Source organism: Diabrotica virgifera, chromosome 1 (assembly GCF_917563875.1).
Source record: "Diabrotica virgifera virgifera chromosome 1, PGI_DIABVI_V3a".
NCBI classification, from domain to species: domain Eukaryota; kingdom Metazoa; phylum Arthropoda; class Insecta; order Coleoptera; family Chrysomelidae; genus Diabrotica; species Diabrotica virgifera.
This window is the reverse complement of record NC_065443.1, coordinates 127,328,272-127,350,626: the sequence shown is the minus strand read 5'-3', so window position 1 is coordinate 127,350,626 and position 22,355 is coordinate 127,328,272. Positions and strand designations below refer to the sequence as shown.

At 32.2% G+C, this 22,355-nt stretch overlaps 1 protein-coding gene across 2 annotated transcripts in view; it reads right to left on the bottom strand.

The window, feature by feature from the left end:
* LOC114331302 (tubulin glycylase 3A) overlaps positions 1–21,128 on the bottom strand; it is a 154,285-nt gene extending 133,157 nt beyond the window's left edge. For both annotated transcript variants that reach the window (XM_050661870.1, XM_050661871.1), the window contains exons 1-3: positions 20,966–21,128; positions 19,656–20,245; positions 506–618 (exon numbers count right to left, since the gene is read on the bottom strand). In XM_050661870.1, the coding sequence (XP_050517827.1) occupies positions 506–618; positions 19,656–20,245 (703 nt within the window). In that variant the 5' untranslated portion in view covers positions 20,966–21,128. The remainder of the gene's footprint in view (positions 1–505; positions 619–19,655; positions 20,246–20,965) is intronic.
* Between the last annotated feature and the right edge of the window lie 1,227 nt (positions 21,129–22,355).

The window sequence follows — 22,355 nt, the reverse complement described above, 5'->3', positions numbered from 1 at the left end:
ACTGTTTGGTCACTGTTCACTCGCGTCTCGATCAAACACATATGTCGGTTTTACACGTCGTTTGTTCTCATACGAGGTTTAATTGTTTTTAGCGTATTAGCGGTTTGTGTATGTAGGATTAGCGTTTTATACTATTGCGTAAAGAGAAAAAGCGTTTGTTTAGTGATAGTTCACAAAATGTTTCAGCAAATGGTCTGTATTGGGTAGGGATGAAACTAGGTACTAACTGTTAGGGTTAGCTTAAGAATTATTTAAAATTAAGAATTGTAATTAAGGGTTTAGTAGAGTAAAAAATACAAGAGAAAAATTGAACATTTTAAATATTATTATTATAGTCTTGCCTGAAACACCAAAGAGTGTGAACTAAGAATATCCCAATTTCTGATCCAGCAATAACGAGATCAGATATTGACTTGTCGCTGAGGCAAAAAGCCATCCTAATCTCACTTCGTTTATTTGAATAGCTTTAATTATTTTTTAGATTAAATAAAATAAGTGAATTTACCTTTAACCGTAAATGTCTTTCTGGCCTTGATAGCAGCATCCACTTCGTCTTTGTATTTTGCAAGGGGGTTGTAAACATTTCGATCTACCGTAGGCCACATACTGGATTTTGGTCTAAAAGAATTAAATAAGATCGGATTATAAATGAGGAGATAAAACTAAGGATGGCAGTAGAACAAGACATCCTCAGATACATCGAAGAAAAACGTTTAATTTAGTATGGACATATGAGAAGAGCAGATCGTACAGAGTGGATATCTAAAATTTCGGATTGGAGCCCAATAGGAAAGAGAAGAAGAGGTATATCCCGAAGATCATGGAGGGATGAAGTGGACGAGGCGACGGAAAGACGAGACCTTAGAGACGGAGATTGGCAGAACAGAAACGACTGGAGAAGTTGGTTGAAAGAAGGAAGGCGGCGACAGCAGTAAAAATCCTTATATAGATAGAGATAGAATTAATAGTCTGGGCAGATTAATTATATCGGAGACTAGGCAATTTTTGGGAAAAGTTATTTATAGTCGTTCGCTAAACTTAGACACAACTGGTTAGTGATTTTAGTAGGTATTTTTTTTTTGTTTCTTGCCAATTTTACCAAAATTGACAAAATTATTAACTATTTAGTAATTATTAACAATTTAGTAATTTTTTTGCCAATATTGCCAAATATTTAGCGAACCGACTATACCAGTAATTTTATTGCAGGAATCGAATCTTATGACTGTATATATTAATAATATTGGTATGCAAAGTCCGCAGATAGTGTGCTACTTTTTTTATAAACAAAATGGCGCCCGAAAATTGTGTTGTTTCAATTTTGCTCTATAACTCCAAAGATTTTAACTTTACACCAATAACACTCAAATAAAAATTCACCGCAATTAAATTCTGCATACAGACGTGTTTTTCCCGATTTACAAAAATTTTCCCCGGAAATTGCGGGTTTTCCAACAAAATCTTTAATTTTCACTAAAATTTTAGATAACTAATTGTTTATCAATAATTAAATAACTTGGTAATATAAAAGCTTTTTTCGTATAAACTATAATTATTCCATAAGCCGATGGAAATTGAATGAAGAGTTTAGCAACAATTGAATTGTTAATTAAAAATTTACGGTCGCTATTTATGATATATAATATAAGAATAACTTTGTTTTTTGTATAGAATATAATAGAATAGAAATATGCTTTATTGTCATGAAAAATTTAACAATTTTATAGACAAAGCTTACAAGAATCATAAATAAAAACAATAACAAATACAATTTACTAAAATTATACAAATCGTCAATATAAATAAAACATAATAAAGTCAAATAAACATCAGTAACAATCTATTGCAAAATTTAAAAAAAATTGCAAATTGCGTAATCTACCTTAAGAAATTTAATAAGTAATTTAATAAGTTATGCTGCTGCATATGACACTCAAATATAGATTAAGATTCTACTTATACATAACAATACTGTAATTTCTTAGTTATTGGTTAAGAAACTCTGCTATTGAATAATATGGTCTTTCAGATAAATAGGCTTTAGCCATTTTACGGAACTTAAGGAAAGATGTTGCAGATTTAAGTTGTAGAGGGAGATGGTTGTATAGTTTTTTTGCAGAATATAATATAGATTTCTATAGAAACTCTAGATTACTAACTCACTGGACGGGATCGGTAAATAGATGTCAAAAGTAGAATTTCTGGTGGAATAGTCATGTCTAGGTCTTTCTGGAAAAACATGTAGATGTTTACGAATTAAGCAAACAGTTTCTAAAATATATAAAGAAGGTAATGTTAGAATTCTGTGATCTTTGAAATAGCTTCTGCAATGTGTTGTTCTTCTGAGGCCAAACAGATATCTGATTGCTCTTTTTTGCAATTTAAAAATAACATCGGATTGGGCAGCTGTACCAAAACCCCAAAAAGGCAGACCATATCGAAGATGGGACTCGAACAATGAAAAGTATGTTATTTTGGAGGAGGCTAAATCCATTTCCTTAGAGACAGATCTTATTGCAAAGCAAGCTGAGGATAGTTTCTTGCTTAACACATCGATATGAAGGGACCATTTAAGGTTGCTATCTAAAAAAATACCAAGAAATTTTACAGAATCAACGATACTGATCTGGCTGTTATGAAGAGGTAAGGGTTGAAGAGTTCCTTTATAGGGTAATGCTACTGTTTTATCTACGTTAAAAGAGAGTAAATTAGAATCTGACCAGGATTTTATTGTGAGTAGATCAGAAGTTATAGTAGCATGAAGAGTTGTGATATTTGAGTTGCTCCAAGTGATACTGGTATCGTCAGCAAAAAGAAAAACTTTTCCATCGATTTTTAAACTAGTGATGTCATTAATAAAGATAAGGAAAAGTAAAGGACCCAATACTGAACCTTGCGGTACCCCATATACAACATTTTTGAGACTAGAGTCTGTATCATTTGCTCTAACCAGTTGTTTCCTATTTTCCAAGTAAGATTGAAACCAGTTCAAAGAAATACCTCGAATTCCATAGAAATCTAGTTTTTTTATCAAAATGTCGTGATTTACATAATCAAAAGCTTTGGCATAATCACAAAAAACAGTGGCAGTGTGGAGATTATTGTTTAATGCTTGATAAACCTCATGCAGTACAGAAAACATGGCATCGGTGGTACATTTATTATTTAAAAATCCAAACTGATTTTGTGATAAAATCTTGTTATCAACGAGAAAGGACATAAGTCGGGCTTTTAGGAGTCTTTCAATAATTTTGGAGAGTACCGGTAGTAATGCAATAGGTCTATAATTGCAGGCAATAGATTTTTCACCACCCTTATGAAGAGGAATAATGATGGCCGTCTTTAGGCACTCTGGAAATTTACCTTTCTCAAAAGAATCATTTATTAGAGAGATGAGGACTCCCAACACATTGTCTGGGAGATTTGAGAAAATTTTTATGGATAGTCCATCGGTACTACAGGAAGATTTGCTTTTGATACTATTGATTGTTTGGATCAATTCAGATTTACCAACCGGTCTTATAAAGAATGAATTCGAAACCTTTCCTGAATTAGGGAGATAGGAAATGGGATCTTGTTGTGACACAATAGTTGATGTTATATTTTTACTCACATTAACAAAATATTCATTTAGATTTTCTGGGTCTGGAAGGGAAAATGTTTGAGCTGAGTGAGTTTTATTTCGAAGATCGTTTATTATGGACCAAGTTTCTTTTGCAACACTTTTGGAGCTTCTGAGACGATTTTGATAATACAATTTTTTAGCCGATTTTATAAGTTTTAAATAGATTGCCCTGTACTTGGTGATATATTCAGTAACAGAGACGTTGGTAGTAAATTTCTTGATATACAGTAGTGAACGCATGTTTTTGGCTGATATGCGGACACCTTTGGTAGTCCAGGGTTTGCGATGTTTTTGCTTAATTGTGATTAAAGGAAATGCTTTATTGAAGATACAGACCAGCTTATTCAAAAAATCACTGAAATTATAATCGACGTCCATGGAAGGAAAGTGCCACTCAGAGGTTAAGCATAAATTTTGGAATTTACGAAAGTTCCGACCGGAAAAAATCCTGCCTAAACGTCGAGTTTTCGAGGAGGACTTGCTAAAGATGTTAAACTTCGTATAAACCGCTTCATGATCAGATAGTCCCGCATTAACAGTTGTAGCGCAGACATCAAGGGGTGAGAAATCTGAGACAATATAATCAATTATGGTAGATGAAGTTTTTTTAATCCTTGTAGGAGAATCAATGTGCATTGATAGACCATATGATTCAAATATGTTGACCAGGGATATTTGTGTAGCACAAGCAGCACCATAATTAATGTTGAAGTCCCCGCATAAAATTTTTCTGCTTTTATGGGGCAGGTCATCTAACAAATTAAGCAGGTTCTGAAAAAATAGTTCCACGGAAGAGTCAGGTGATCTATAAATGCAAATAATATAAAGATTAAGGTTGTTACTGTAAAAAAAGATACAAACAGATGTATAAAAAGACACTGTACCTATCTAATGTACATTACAAAATTGAAATTGGACTATTTTACTCAGGACATTTTAGAATTATAAACAATTTTTGGCTTATAAACAAATAGAATATCTCGGGAAATATTAAATTAAATTGATTTAATCATAAAAACGGTATTGGAAAAAACGGCAGGATGCTTCCTTTAAAAGAAAAAAAGTTTAATTGTGTAAACCTTTATATTATAATAATTGCATATCATATCAATATTGTGGAGCAATATATAATTTTTCTTCTTCATTGACAATAGATATGAAATATACGTCAATTTGACAATTTCAATTGACAATGAATTATTTAAGAAAGTTACAATATTTCTCCGCTATTCTCGCATGATCGTTTCTCGTATCCCCCTCCAAGTACGTGCACACTGCGAATACTATAAATATTATGTAGATGGTGTCTATTCCTTTTTATACTATAATATGTAGACGGTGTGTATTAAAAAATCTATTAATATAATATAGGTACAGGGTAAGTCATGAGGAACTCCTCACCACGTATGAAGACTCCTATGGAGATTAATAAACGATCACTAAAAAAAGTATCTGCTCTCATTGTTTAATAATATATAGGGTTAGTTGTGAATTTTGACTGATATTTCTATTCATCATAAATTTTGAACGAGTAGCAAAATGCTACTTACGATTATTTTTTTCTGAAGTCTGTTTATCACTAAAAAAGCACTGTAGTGGGCTTAACGAAAACCTTCAAATTTATTTTCCCTAAGGGTACCTAGGGGTACCTAAGAATACTCGAGTGCTATGTTTTCTCCACCTTGCTCTATGGTGTTGCCTGGACAATAACAGAAGCAAGACAAAAAAAGAATCCATGCATTAGAACTCTGGTGCTACCGTAAAATGCTCAGAATATCCTTTATGAACCATACGACAAATGCGGTCTTGCGGATGAACAAGGAAAGAGAGCTTATGCTTATAATAAGAGAACGGAAAACACAATATTTTAGTCACACAGTAAGAAATCAAAAGTATGAACTGCTCCAACTTATAATCCATCGCAATAATCAATAGCAAAAGGGAACAAGGAAGAAGACGCAACTCTAGCAAGGAAGAAGACGCAAGAACCTACGACAATGGACGAATATGACCTCCATATAACTATTCAGGGCGGTTGCAAATAAGATTAAATGGGCAAATGTAATGGTCAACGTCCTTAAGGATACTGCACCGAAATAGGAAGAAGGGTACCTAAATAATTATAGCAGTATAATTGGTTCGGAAATCGGCTAGAAAATTTAAACTGAATATAACAAAATTCAGTTTGACAACAGTGTGTAAATATCAAGTCTTCTTGGATATCAACAGAACCGTAATGTAGTATTATACAAACAAATTAATATATTTTTGACCAAAAAAATGAGATGTTATAACCAATTAAGGTTTCAAATATGATGTTCAAAATTATTTTGAATTAGGTTCCACTAGTAAACTTGCTTTTTTAGCCTTAAAAGTAGAAAAAAGTTTAATTTCTCTTGCTTAAATTTTATCGTCTAATTATTTTAACTAATTCATTATAGTCCTGTCGCCAGGGGGGGTACAACGGCCTCGTTAATTCAGATGGACTTACTCAAGTTTTTTTTATGTATTTTGACCCGTAGAACACGAATTTTTTGGGTAACAGTTGATCCGGATGTCGATAAGATTGTTATAGACCAAGAACTTGAGGAATCAAATAACAGCGATTTTTGGCAAAACAAAACACTATTTTGTATTTTTTGGGCCATTTTAAGTAAAAAATATTTCTACAAGTTTTTTCGTAGGATGCACAGTTTTCGAGATAAACGCGGTTGAACTTTAAAAAAATCGAAAAATTGCAATTTTTGAACCCGAATAACTTTTGATTAAAAAATAAAATAGCAAGTCTGCTTACCGCATTTAAAAGTTTAAGTCAAATTATGTCGGTTTTGATTATTTCCATTGGTAAAAATTTATTTTTTTATTGTTTAACAAAGCTATAAACACGTAGGGTTTCCCGTGCTTTTACATGTGTTTTAACGCATGTAACGTAGAAATAGTCTTGATTGCACTAGTACCTATTCTACCTACTCGTTCGATTTTAAATGAGAAATCATAGAAACATCACTCACGCACTAGTTGTTTGTAGCTTTGTTTAACAATAACACAATAAATTTTTAGCAATGCAAATAATCAAAACCGACATAATTTGACTTGAACTTTCAAAGGCGCTAAGCAGAATTGCTATTTTATTTTTTAATCAAAAGTTATTCGGGTTTAAAAATTGCAGTTTTTCGATTTTTTGAAAGTTCAACCGCGTTTATCTCGAAAACTGTGCATCCTACTAAAAAACTTGTAGAAATATTTTTTGCTTAAAATGACCCAAAAAATACAAAATATTGTTTTGTTTTGCCAAAAATCGCTGTTATTTGATTCCTCAAGTTCTTGGTCTATAACAATCTTATCGACATCCGGATCAACTGTTACCCAAAAAATTCGTGTTCTACGGGTCAAAATACATAAAAAAAACTTGGGTAAGTCCATCTGAATTAACGAGGCCGTTGTACCCCCCCCTGGCGACAGGACTATTACTAATATGCGAGGAGTGCGAAATTGGAACACCAAGGCGAAGGATAAGGAGGAATGGAAGTTGATTCTGGAACAGGCCAGGACCCACCATGGGTTGTTGAGCCAATGATGATGAATATGCAAGTGTTTAATGCAAGCTCTAAAATGACTAATTTACAATGATTAATGTGATGTTAATAAAATACCGGCATGTGCTTATAGACGGAGAGGCAGCGCTGAAAAATCTATTTGAATTTACTAAAGCTAGATTTTTCACAGTTGATTACTATGAGTGTGTAGAGAAACATACTGCGGCCGGTCAAGCGAAACGTAGAACAGGGCTTACTGAGAGGGTATCAAAGTTGCTTTCCTACGAAGGTAATTATTTCCATTTACTAAGGCTGAAAATCAGTACACACATTATAAATTAAATATAAATAAAAGTTATTATAGTCGGTCAGCTGTATGACGGGACAGAGCCGGTCGGTCGGCCCCAATAGTCGATTGAGGAAATGAAGCATTTTGGCTCGCAATTTTTTCGTCCAGCATGGATTTACTTGAAATTTGTACAGAAGGTAGGAAATAGTCCAAGGATTATTTTCTATATCATGCCGCTATCATACGCTAAAACCTTGGGGGTGGTTGCCACCCCATCTCGGGGGTGGGAATTTTTTATTACATTTTAACCATGTAATTCAATGGAAAAAGTTCTTCTAAGAAAAAAATGTTTTTTACATTTTCTTCGTAAAACTAATATTTTTCGAGTTATTCGCGCTTGAATATAACAGTTTTTCGACGAAAAAATCGACTTATTTAGAGGGTTTTTTGAGAATATCTCGAAAAATATGCATTTAATCAAAAAAACTGTAGATATCAAAATTGTATCTTTTAGTAACACAAACCAAAATCTTTTCCAATAATATCTTTAAGACTAATACAAACCGAGATACGGCATGTTAAAGGTTAGCTTTTTTCGTCAAATGCCTAATTTGGAAATATTCAAAGCCAAATAATGGGAAAAATTTGCATTTTTCGAGGAAATCTTAAATAATATTTTTTCAAGTATATAATTAGACCTTTCAAAAAAAATAATAAATAGTTTCTAGCATGAAAATTAAGCGATTTATAATCAAAAAAATGTCGGTACCTGTTTTTTTCTACCAAAAATTTAGTGAAAACAATCCCCTAACTACCTTCCTAATTCAAAATTGGTCTTCACCTTGCTGTAGTTCCTTTTATATTTATATTATCAATACACTTAAGGAGTTTGACCTATTTAAAATGCCTAATTTTGGGAAAATATTATATCTCACTGTGTACTGATTTTCAGCATTGGTAAATGGATTTAATACCTTCGTAGGAAAGCAACTTTGATACGATCGCAGTAATAAGACCCCTCAAAAATGATTTTGTAGGATTTTTAAAGAGCTATAAGATGGTGTAAATTAAATTCCGTAAGATGCCTTAGTCTTTAATTTGGGCGGGTTTAAAGAGCTCGAATAAGGGGGTGTTTGCTGGTAAATAGAGGTTTTAAACAGCTATATCTGGCTAACTATTCACTGTAATAAAAATCTATGCACGGGTTAATTTTAGTCATTAAATAAGCTACAATTTAGTAGTTTATAATTTTTTTCATATCTTCAGTATTTTCGGAAATATTTTGAAGTAAAAGGTGAAAAATACCAAATTGCAAAAAATCAATTTTTCTTTAAACACTAATTTTTCCAAAATTAGGCATTTTAAATAGGTCAAACTCGTTAAATGTATTGAAAATATAAATATAAAAGAAACTACAGAAAGGTGAAGACCAATTTTGAATTAGGAAGGTAGTTAGGGGGTTGTTTTCACTGATTTTTTCGTAGAGAAAGGCAGGTACCGACATTTTTTTGTAAGTCGCTTAATTTCCATGCTAGAAACTTTTCATTATTATTTTTTTGAAAGGTCTAATTGAAGAGCTTATTGCAACATAATGGTAAGCCACAATTTTATAGAATTCTCTTTTATTGCATTATGTATTTAAAGAAATCTATGTTAAGCCATATAAAAATTATTTGGTGATTACTGCAATAGATGGCGGAGTTATTGCTGTATCGTGTTTATACAATCGCCCATTTCTGTTCACTTTTTCGCGTAAAACGTGGTAAGCCACATTAAAATGGCGTCGACATCAGGTGCACGTGCTGAATTAAGAGCGGTTTTAAGCAAAAATAGCAGTTTAAATATCAATTTTATTGATGATAGTGATGACAGTGTCGCAGACAAAGACTATAAGCCCAGCGGCGATGATTTTTCGTCTCAATCTAGTGAGGTAAGTTTTATTTTCTGATTTTTTGGCTTACCATGTTTTTGCACAAAAATATTCATATATATTACATGGAACAATATGGTATGCCATGTGGCTTATCGAGTTATTGATATAAAATTTTTGAAATATTCGCAAATTCTAGAGTGTAATACAGTCTCTTTTTGTTGTACTAGGATGAATTGCAGGAACCAATACCCAGGCTTTTTAAAGATAAGGAGGTAAATCCAGAGAAAAAAAAACCAACAAGATGGAGACAACGAAATGAGGAACACTATGATCGAAATGAAAGAAAAATAATCCGTAATTCGGGACAGCAGTATACTTCTAAGAAAACCAAGACGATTATTAGTTCACGTGAAATTGGCGAACCGTGTACATGTAAAAATAAATGTAGGGAGAGACTTCAAGGTAATCATGACCATTTATTTAAGAAATTTTGGGAGTTGGGCTCATTTGACCTTCAAAATAGCTATCTATCTCTTTGGGTGTATCAGAGTAAAAAATAAGAATAGATCGTATAAGTAAAAACAAAAAAGCAACGTTTCTAGAAGAAAATTTACCGCTGAATATTTGGTTAATGTAGGGGATGTAGAAGTTAAAGTATGCAAGACTGAATTCCTAAGCATTCATGGTCTTCAAAAATCTCGTGGGAGAGTTGAAAATATTTTTAAAATGAAGTCACTCAGGGCAATGGTTCCTATTCCTGATAAGAGAGGTAAGCACACAAACAGACCTAATAAACATTCAGAGGAACAGATTGAATCAGTCAAAACTCATATTGAATCCATTCCCAAATACTAAAGTTATTATAGCAGAGCCAAAAATATAAAAAAAGAATATCTGAACTGTGATATGACAATTACAGGACTATATACAGATTTTTATGTGCCATGGTGTAGAGAAAGGAATATTACGCCAGTTAAAGAAAGTGCATACAGAAAAATATTTTGTACTCATTATAACATAGGGTTCAAATTACCTCGTTCTGATACGTGCAAAACTTATGATGAAACGACCATTAAAATGGAGGCATCAAAAGATGTTAATAACGAAGAACAAGAAAAAGAGCTAACTACTTTCTTGAATGTACACATTGCTCGAGCTGACGCAATGCAAACTTTGCTAAAGACTGAAAAAAATGAATGTGTTACAAACAAATCAAAATTAGTAATCTCGTTTGACCTACAGCAAAGTATGCCGCTGCCAAAATTAACCACTGGTCCTGCATTTTACTGCAGAAAACTGTGGCTGTATGACTTGGGGATTCACGACTGTACCAATGATAAGGTACACATGTACTTATGGACCGAAGATCAAGCTAAGCATGGAGCAGATGAGGTTACTTCTGTTGTGATGAAATTTTTAAAGAACAAATCAGATTATGATGAACTAGTTGTTTTTACCGATAACTGTCCAGGTCAGAACAAGAATTGGCAGTTAATAGCTTTTTGGTTGCAGCTAGTCAGGGGAAAAAAATTAAACAAATAACACATCACTTTCTGGTTAGCGGTCATTCTGTTATGCCATCAGACCGAGATTTTGCTCAAATTGAGAAGAGACAGAGAAATCGTGCACCCGTTATTTATTCGCTAGAAGGTTGGGTAAATATTATTACAAAAGCAAATAAAAAGAATCCTTTTGTTGTCACCCAAATGAACCAGAATGATTTTTATAGTTTTGAACCTCTTCTTAATAACTTTAATAAAAATGCACGTTTTCCGGACAAGCAGAGCTTATCTTTTGCAAAAATATACAGCTTTCAATTTAAATCAGAAAAAGTGTGGTCAATTTTTGTCAAGCACACTGTCAATGGAGAATATGAAGAAGTTAATGTTTTACGGAAAGGCAGACCTGCAACAATAGAGTTGTCAAACATTCCAAAGAAATATAACGAACCTCTGAAAATTGCGAAAAATAAACTGGACAATATAAAAAGTTTGTTACCTTATATCCCGCCAGTCTACCACACTTTTTATAATCAGTTAAACGCAGCTTCTGAAGTTAATGAAGAAGTGGAAATTGTAGAAACATAACTTAGTTGATTTTTTTGTGTTGCGATTTTTTAAATTTAAGAACATGTTAAGCCACATTTTTTTTAATAAACTTATTTTTTTAATATAAATATGTTTTTTTTGTGAAATAATAAATGTACATGTATTTTAATAACTAATATAACTAACTAACAAGCGTTCAGGTTTTTACATTTAAACCAATATTTTTTAGATTTCTTTTAAACTTTAAACATTGATATCTCGGTTTTATTATTTTGTGGCTTACCATTATTAGACCAGGGCGCATCTGTAAAAATATTAGTACATTTGGACGTTGAGAGGTGACTCAAATTTTTTTGCAGAAATTGCTTGAAAATAACTCAAATAATAATACTTGAGTTATCCTCCCTCTCAAAAAGGTCCGGAACATTGTTTAAATATTTAAAATGTCAAAAAATGAAGGAAAAATTCGATTTTTTCTTCGTTTTTTGATTATAACTTTAAAAGTATTCACTTTCGAGAAAAGTTGTATTGACATAAAAGTTGCGTAATTAAATTTCCTACAATACAGAATTGGTTGAAATTTAAAAAAATAGTCACCCTTGTTGCAAAATAGCAATAATTGCGAAAAAACCATACAAAAACAATTATTCGCATTTTACGTTTCTCAACCATTTATGCTAGACTTAAGACCATCATATTTCACGCAGAAAAACTTTATGATACAGTAAAACAATACTGTAAATTTCATTAATATCGGTTCAATAGATTTTGCAAAATAAATTTTGCAATCCAGGTTTCGCAAAAAAAATTCATTTTTTCAAAATGTTATAGCACTGAAAATAAAGCAGAAAGCAAGTTGAAATTTTTTTTTCATATAGAAGTGTACTGTACCTTTCATTTTCAATTTGCAAAATTAAAATCGATTGACTACCACGGCGTCAGGAATTTTTTTAAATAAACATTAATTATTGGTGCTGCACGCAGGACAGCGGATAGTTTGCTCTGATTGGGCATTCCAATAACCTTTGATAATGATTGATACATTTTAAGTTTTATTACATTTTGATATAAATAAATAAATTTGTTTATTGCAAAATAAAACACATACTCTATCCTTTGAAATAACACTTTTTTAGCAAAAAATTTCTTTGTTCATATATTTTAACTTGGAGAATAAAAGTTTATTATTTTTAAACATATGCAATTGTTTAAACAATATTTCGCAAACAATAATAAAATTAGTTTGATTTTTGTGGAATTAAAATATTAAAATACAACAAAATATAGAGTAAGAACATAATATATTAGATAAAGATTGGAAGAAATTTTGGTGGAAATCATCTTGTGTGAATCGAACACCGCTGTCCTGCGCGTAGCACCAATAATTATTGTTTATTTAAAAAAATTCCTGGCACCGTGGTGGTTCATCGATTTTAATTTTGCAAATTGCAAATGAAAGGTACAGTACACTTCTATACGCAAAAAAATTTCAACTGCTATCTACTTTATTTTCAGTCCTGTAACATTTTGAAAAAAGGAATTTTTTTGCGAAAGCTGGATTGCAAAATTTATTTTGCAAAATCTATAGAACCGATCTTAATGAAATTTACAGTATTATTTTACTGTATTATAAAGTTTTTCTGGGTGAAATATAAAGGTCCTAAGTGTAGCAGACATGGTTGAAAAACGTAAAATTCGAATACTTGTTTTTGAATGGTTTTTTCGCAATTATTGCTATTTTGCAACAAGGGTGACTACTTTTTAAATTTTTAACCAATTCTGTATTGTAGGAAATTTAATTACGCAACTTTTATGTCAGTACATCTTTTCTCGGAAATGAATACTTTTAAAGTTATAATCAAAAAACGAATAAAAAAATCGAATTTTTCCTTCATTTTTTGACATTTTGATTATTTAAACAATGTTCCGGACCTTTTTGAGAGGGAGGATAACTCAAATATTATTATTTGAATTATTTTCAAGCAATTTCTGCAAAAAAATTTGAGTCACCTCTCAACGTCCATCTCAAAACAGATGGGCCCTGGACTATATGTTGCAATAAGCTCTTCAATTGTATACTTGAAAAAATATTATTTAAGTTTTCCTCGAAAAATGCAAATTTTTCCCATTATTTGGCTTTGAAAATTTCAAATTGTGCATTTGACGAAAAAAGCTAACTTTTAACATGCCGTATCTCGGTTTGTATTGGTCTTAAAGATATTATAGGAAAAGAATTTGGTTTGTGTTACTAATGCCTGGTTGCACCAACAGATCTTAAGCTCCAGCTCAGCTAAGCTCTACTTATAGATAGGGCCTCCTTGAGTATCACTTACATTGCACCATAATTTTAGATTCTTACCTTATTATCAATTAGATCTATTATTATATTATGGTATTCTTATTGTAATATATTATGATTATATTACATTAATTATACTTGTATACTTGTGAACATTGTCTTACCCAATATTCTGACTCAGATAAATACAATCAGTTAAGATGTAACGGAGATTGCCGAAGAAATTTTTGTATGAGATGTACGGGACTAAATAAAACCACTACTAAAGCCCTATTGGACCAAAAGTTTTCCCATCTTAGATTCTTTTGTACAATATGTGACTCTCCAAGTTTAAGATATTTAAACGACCAAATTACAAATTTATCAAAAAATCAGATACCTTTAGAGAACTTTGAGGCCTTAATTCAAGTTACTAAAAAACTAAATGACAATTTGCCTGTTTTCATCGAGACTTATGATCTATTAACTAAAAATGACGGTAAACTGGACTATCTTACGAAAAAAATTGACGAGATCCACAAACTAAACAACGTGCTGAATCCTGAAAAGGTTTTAAAATCGCTAAGACAGATGGAACACGACATTTTTAATATATCGTCAGTTTTTTTCGGCTCTTCAGACGAGACTATCAAGGTTGAAGTCCAAGACACAAATTCAACTGAGATTAAGTTGGGATTAGAAAGACTCTCTTCAAATATCGGTGAAATTTCAAATCAAATGAGCAGTCTTACTAAAAATATATCTACTATACCAACTAAAAAAGAGATATTGAAGAAAAATATATCTTATACCACCGCAAGTACCCAAACTGAAGAGTCCCGACATTTAGAACCAAGTCCAGAGCAAAAGCTAAAAAGTACAGAAGATAAATGTCACTTTGTAGTTATTAGTAACTTGTCCCCAACGTACACCCCTATACAAGTGGTGCACTATATTAAAGAGAGGCTAGGCATTAAGGAATATATTAGATGTTACGCACTCCTTAAAGATGCCGACACAACAACTGGCTCTTCGTTCAAAATAGGTATAAAATCTAAAACATCTATTAACTTATTATTTAATAAGGAAATTTGGCCACATGGTGTTAACATTAAATGGTCTATAGAATCTTCCTATTCTGAACCAACGCTTTCATCTCAGTCACATAAGAATCCGAAGAATCTCAGAAGCCCTGTCACCTTGGAAAATCCAATTACCAATTCTCGCAAGAACAAAGATGAAGTAGAAAACACAAACATACGTACAGACAAGCAAGCCATCGAAGTTTGTAAATCTAAGAATCCGTTCCATTCGCCAATAAATTTCGTTAAGAAGGATACTTTAGAACCATCGATAAATCTGGATCCTTTGACCCCGCCAAGAGTTCGATTAACCAATAACTCTAATAGTCGATATCTTCTAGCCAGATTAAGGGAACCGGATACCTTAAAACCATTAAACTTCATCTTTCTTATCTACATGACCAACCAGCTTCAGTGTTTTACGATGGATTTACCAACACAAGCGTTAAACTCTTTTTGGCTTCCGAGGGACTTCCCACTAAGACAGAAGATCTACGACAAATTCTGCTAGACTTCAACAATGCCTATGTAATTGGTCCAGATGAGGTGGAAGCTGATCTTAATGCTTATAGGTCCTTTCTCACTTCTGAAAGAATTATCCACCTGCAAAAATCAAGGGAATGTCACCGAAATTACTATTCCGCTGCCTCTCCAAAACGAAATTTTTAAACATCACGACGTGTTCTGAGGGACTAGAATCCTCAAATTGTTTTAGTGATAACAACTTTAGCATGGTTCTGATTAACATTCGTTCTATAAGATACAAAACTGATGAATTGTTTTTGTTCCTAGAGGAATTAGGGTTTCCCCCGGTAGTTGCGGTTACAGAGCACTGGCTTGAAGTCAACGAGCCTTTGTTTGTAGATAAATACACCACAATTGCTAGGTATGATCGTCCAAGCTCAGCTTATGGGGGGACACTAATTTTGTCTACGAGTAATGATTTTTCTTTGGTATCAAAATATGACTTTCTGTTAAGTGAAGCCTCCTTTGAGTTTTCCTTAGTTTACAATAAGAATCTTAATCTTTATATTATTTGCATTTATAGATCACCTGCTTCTTCCGTGGAACTATTTTTTCAGAACCTGCTAAATTTGTTAGATGACCTGCCCCATAAAAGTAGAAAAATTTTATGCGGGGACTTTAACATTGATTATGCTGCTGCTTGTGCTACACGAATATCCTTGGTCAACATATTTGAATCGTATGGTCTAACAATGCACGTTGATTCTCCTACAAGGATTACAAAAACTTCATCTACCATAATTGATTATACAGCCTCAGATTTCTCACCACTTGATGTCAACTCTACAATTATTAATGCTGGACTATCTGATCATGAAGCAGTTTATACGAAGTTTAATATCTCCAGCAAACCCTCCTCGAAAACCCGACGTTTAGGCAGGATTTTTTCCACCCGGAACTTTCGTAAATTCCAAAATTTATGCTTAACCTCTGAGTGGCGCTTTCCTGCCATGAACGTGAATAATAATTTCAGTGAATTCTTAGATAAGCTTATCTGCATCTTCAATAAAGCATTTCCTTTAATTGCAATTAAGCCAAAACATCACAAACCCTGGACTACTAAAGGTATCCGAATATCTTCCAAGAATATGCGTTCTCTTCTCTATATCAAGAAATTTACTACCAACGTCTCTATCACTGAATATATCACCAAGTATAGGGCAACCTATCTTAAACTTATAAAATCAGCTAAAAAAGTCTACTACCAGAACCGTCTGGGAAGCTCCAAAAGTGTTGCAAAAGAAACTTGGTCCATAATAAACGATCTTCGAAATAAAACCCACACTGCACAAACATTTTCCCTTCCAGACCCTGAAAATCTAAATGAATACTTTGTTAATGTGAGTAAAAATATTACATCAACTATTTTGCCACAACAAGATCCCATTTCATATCTCCCTAATTCAAGAAAGGTCTCGAATTCATTCTTTATAAAACCAGTCGTTAAATTTGAACTAATCCAAACAATTAATAGTATCAAAAGCAAATCTTCCTGTAGTACTGATGGTCTATCGATCAAAATTTTTTCTAATCTTCCAGAAAATGTGTTAGAAGTCCTCATCTCACTAATTAATGATTCTTTTGAGAAAGGTAAATTTCCAGAGTGCCTGAAGACAGCCATCATTATTCCTCTTCATAAGGGTGGTGAAATATCTAATACCTGCAATTATAGACCTATTGCACTACTACCGGTACTCTCCAAAATTATTGAGAGACTCATAAAAGCCCGACTTATGTCCTTTCTAGTTGAAAACAACATTTTATCACAAAATCAGTTCGGCTTTTTAAATAATAAATGCACCACTGATGCCATGTTTTCTGTACTACATGAGGTTTATCAAGCACTGAACAATAATCTTTACACTGCCACCGTTTTTTGTGACTATGCCAAAGCTTTTGATTGTGTAAATCACAACATTTTGATAAAAAAACTAAATTTCTACGGAATTCGAGGCATTTCTTTAGATTGGTTCCAATCTTACTTGGAAGATAGGAAACAACTGGTTAGAGCAAATGATAAAGACTCTAGTCTCAAAAACATTGTATGTGGGGTACCTCAAGGTTCAGTATTGGGTCCTCTACTTTTCCTTATCTTTATTAATGACATCACTAATTTAAAAATCGATGGAAACATCTTTCTTTTTGCTGATGATACCAGTATCACTTGGAGCAACTCAAATATTGCAACTCTTCATGCTACTATAACTTCTGATCTACTTACAATAAAAACCTGGTCTGACTCAAATTTACTCTCGTTTAACGTAGATAAAACAGTAGCATTGTCTTATAAAGGAGCTCTTCAACCCTTACCTCTTAATAACAGCCAGATCAGTACCGTTGATTCTGTAAAATTTCTTGGCATTTTTTTAGACAGCAACCTTAAATGGTCCCTCCATATCGATTTGTTACGGAAGAAACTCTCTTCAGCCTGCTATGCTATAAGATCTGTTTCGAATGAACTCAATTTAGCATCTTCCAAAATAACATATTTTTCTTTGTTCGAGTCTTATCTTCGTTATGGTCTTCCTTTTTGGGGTTCTGGTGCAGCTGCCCAATTCGATGTTATTTTCAAATTACAAAAAAGAGCTATAAGATATCTGTTTGGCCTCAGAAGAACAACACACTGCAGAAGTTACTTCAAAGATCACGGAATTTTAACCCTTCCATCTTTGTATATTTTAGAAACTGTTTGCTTAATTCGTAAACATCTACATGTCTTTCCACCAAGACCTAATCATCACTACTTCACGAGAAATTATACGTTTGACGTCTATTTGCCGACCCCGTCCTCGGAGTTAGTAAAGAAATCGATATTATATTCCGCAAAAAAAATGTACAACCATCTCCCCCTACAACTAAAATCTGCACCATCTTTTCCCAAATTCCGTAAACTGACAAAAGCCTACTTGTCTGAAAGACCATATTATTCAGTAGAAGATTATTTTATTCAATAACTAAGAAATTACAGTACCCTTTGCACAAGTAGTATTTTTATTATTTTTTTATCTATATTTGGGTGTCATATGCAGCAGCTTAACTTTTTAACTTTTAAACATTTTTTATTAATTATTAGGTAGACTATGAATTTGCAATTTATTTTAATTTTTGTAATTGATTATTTCTGTTTTAACTTCGATTTATTTATTTATTTTATTTAACTTATTGACGATTTATGTAATTTTAGTAAATTGGATTGTTACTGTTTTGTTTTTTTTTACTATTTATAAGCTTTGTCGATAAAATTGTAAAATTTTTCATGGCAATAAAGCATATTTCTATTCTATTCTAATTCTTATGATATTCTCGACTTAAGCTTAAGATCTGTTGGTGCAACCGGGCATAAAAGATACAATTCGATATCTACAGATTTTTTGATTAAATGCATATTTTTCAGGGTATTCTCAAAAAACCTTCTAAAAAAGTCGATTTTTTCGTCGAAAAACTGTTATTTTCAAGCGCGAATAACTTGAAAAATATTAGTTTTACGAAGAAAATGTAAAAAATATTTTTTTCTTAGAATCAATTTTTACATCTAATTACATAGTTAAAAATATATATAAAAAACACATAGTAAAATAATAACAAAAAAAATAAAAAAAAATAAAAAAAATGAAACAAAAATAAAAAAGAAAAGAAAAATAAAAAAGAAAGTAAAAAAAAAGTGTTTAGCACAAATTAAAATATATATTAAAAAAACAGTAAAATAATTAAAAAAAAACAAAAGAAAAAAAGCAGCACAATGTACCTATGTATCTAAAAATAATATTGTAGTATGTACTTATGTTATGAAATAAGAAATTTATGACTATGAATCTGCAATCAATCACAAACAAGTCTGGCTAATTGGCTCTGCCAAAGCCATTTTTCAAAAAAAATACATGGTTAAAATGTAATAAAAAATTTCCACCCCCGAGATGGGGTGGCAACCACCCCCAAGGTTTTAGCGTATGATAGAGGCATGATATAGAAAATGATCCTGGGACTATTCCCTACCTTCTGTGAAAATTTCAAGTAAATCCATGCTGAACAAAAAAATTGCGAGCCAAATTATATTTAATTTAGAATGTGTGTACTGATTTTCAGCCTTAGTAAATGGGAATAATTACCTTCGTAGGAAAGCAACTTTGATACCCTCTCAGTAACCCCTGTTCTACGTTTCGCTTGACCGACCGCAGTATGTTTTTCTACACACTCACAGTAATCAATTGTGAAAAATCTAGCTTTAGTAAATTCAAATAGATTTTTCAGCGCTGTCTCGTGGTCTATTATCTCTAAAGCGGCTATTCGAATTTCTTAAACATTTATAACAAACATTGATACCGCCACTTTGTTGCGTATTCTGACCGAATTCTGTTTCTACTAAACTGGTAGGTTTGTATTTTATACGTGTTTAGCTTACCTCACTTGAGATGAACTTGTCACAGATCTTTTTACAGTGTCAGTAGCCGACGATATTTTATTTGAACTTTTTTTTGGATCACGTGTTTTATCTGGTAACATTTTCGGTACAGACTTTTTTATTTCCTCAGATTTTGTTTTATCGTTTTTGACTGTCTTAGTGTCATTACAGTTGCTTTTATTGGTATTATTATTTTGATTGTTATTAAAAAGTTTATAAGATTTTGGAATATTTTTTTTGTCCCCATTAGTCGATTTATTGTTTGAGGTAACATTGTTTTTAGGCGCTTGTTTCTTATCTTCTTGTTTTTTATCTTTTTCTGATTTAATAGTATTAATCTTACTGTCTCCTACTTTCTTTGATTGTTGATCGTCAACACTGCTAACTGTTGGCTCTGTAGCCTTAATAAAAATTTCTGCATACTCGTCTCCATATTCTTGCGGAATTGCATGTTTCTCATATCTAGTCATATGTTCTTTTACCATGCGTTCCAAGGTAGGTATGACATCTGAGTATGAGTCTTGGTGCAATTTGTAATCTTTAAGTTTTCGCTTTAGTTCTGCTAGAATGGTTTTTATGTCGTCTTCCATCTACAAATTTAAGAAACATTATTTTGAATATCAGTAAATATATAGAAAATGGCTTTAAAACAATAAATGTATTATCTAAAAACAGTTTAGACATGTCGGTCTTGAGTAGTTATTAAAATATTAGGTTTGAACGCCTTGATATTAAAGACAATAGAGACAAGAAGGCCAGACAGTTTGACTCAGTGAGTTGTATGACAAAGATAACGAATGTTCGATTAGGAAAACATCACCACGGACATGGTGTCCATTTTTTTCATATCCTGAAAAAACTCATAAATATTTTTAAAACATTTAAACGCAGAATGAAAGACTAAATTATTATCGAGGGCCGAAAGTGCCTTAGAGTAAGTAAAAAGTTTCTTTTGAACGAGATATTTGAAATTTAAAATCACACTACATTTTCTTTTAGTTTTTCACCCCTGTAACTTATTAATATAAAGATTACAGAAATTTTCAGGGACTTGCGGCCCTCGGTAAGAATGTAGTCTTTCATTATGCGTTTAAATTCTTCAAAAATACTTATTAGTTTTCTCAGGATTTGAGAAAAAATTAATCCCATTTAAATAGCATTAGAGCCGAAACTGCGTACCCATCCCCTTAAAGAAGTTATCACGATAAACAAACGATGTCACAGTAATTATTATATCATATTAAACAACATATTTTTATAAAAAATATTGAGCATATTTAGTTTATTAGAAATATGATGAAAATACGTACCTGTTTGTTAAATGCTGTAATTTTATATTTTACAGGTCAATTTTGTTTGTTCTAGTGAAGCCATTTTAAATGGTTAGAAATTTTGGATCTTGCATTTTTGGATTAGAATTTTGACAAAAGAATATGAAAATAAATCAAAATGACGTATAATGACAGAGAATCAAAATGAAAACATTAAAACATTTTTTGGTATTTAAACATCATTGTTAGGTGTTTGGGTTTGTATGACTGCAGACTCTAAATCCAATCTCAAAAGTTTCCAATTTTTATATCTTTTCATATACATTAATAAAATTTCTTTCGTAACTGTGTCAAATCTAGGTACAATCGAAATTACTTCGCTATATTGTTCGTACCTATATTGCTTTATTAAATCTAATTCGCCAGTTGTTATTTTCACTTATTGGGCCCAGTAGGTATTCTACGTAATATTTTTTTTTTCGAAAACGTCTAATGCATTGGCAGATTTCTGTCCTTAATTAACTCTCAAATATTCAGATCGATCCAGCAATTAGTTTAAAGTTTTTTTTCTATTCGCATACTCATTTCCATTCGCATACAGTCAATGAGAGCAAGAACAGGTTATTACCTCCGAATACTATCCTACTGCATGGATTTGAATGAAATTTTAGGAATAGCCTGAAAATATCTCCCTATTCAAAGTCTACCCTATGCTGATGCGTGCTTTTGTCTTGGGGGCGGTTACCACCCTTTCTCAGGGTGGAAAATTTTTTGGTTAAACAACTACGGAAGTTGCTAGAGAACCTACTTCTAAGCAAAAATTGTTCTATAATTTTTTTTCGAAAACTCAATACTTTTTGAGTTATTCGTGGTTGAAAATTGGCCATTTTCATTGAAATATAACACTTTTTCAAACGGTTTTTTGCGAATACATTAAAAACAATGCATCTAACTAAAAAAATTATATAAAACATTTTTGTAGCTCATAAAAAACAAAGAGATTCGTTCCTTCTTCAATCTTCTAGTTATAACACAAAAAGAGATATCATCATCATCATCAGGGCTTTTCATTCCAGGTGGAATGTTTGCCGATCTTACTTAGAGCTCTCAGATTCGCTTATTGCGGTGAATCACTCCGCATTCCACTTGTATGTTGTCAAAGTTTGTTATATGACTTGGCTTTCGTTACTATTTTCTTCCACTCATTTCGATATGTGCATAGTTCCCTCCAGTTTCTCACTTCCAGAATTTTGATATCTCTCATGACCTGGTCCTCCCATCTCTCTCTGGGTCTTCCTCTTGGTCTTTCAGTTGCCGGTTTCCATTTGGTGATCTTCTTAATCAGTCGGTCGTTTTTCCTTCTTTCTATGTGTCTCAGCCATCTCAGCCTCTGTGATTTAATAAATCTAACTATATCTTCTCCCTTCAT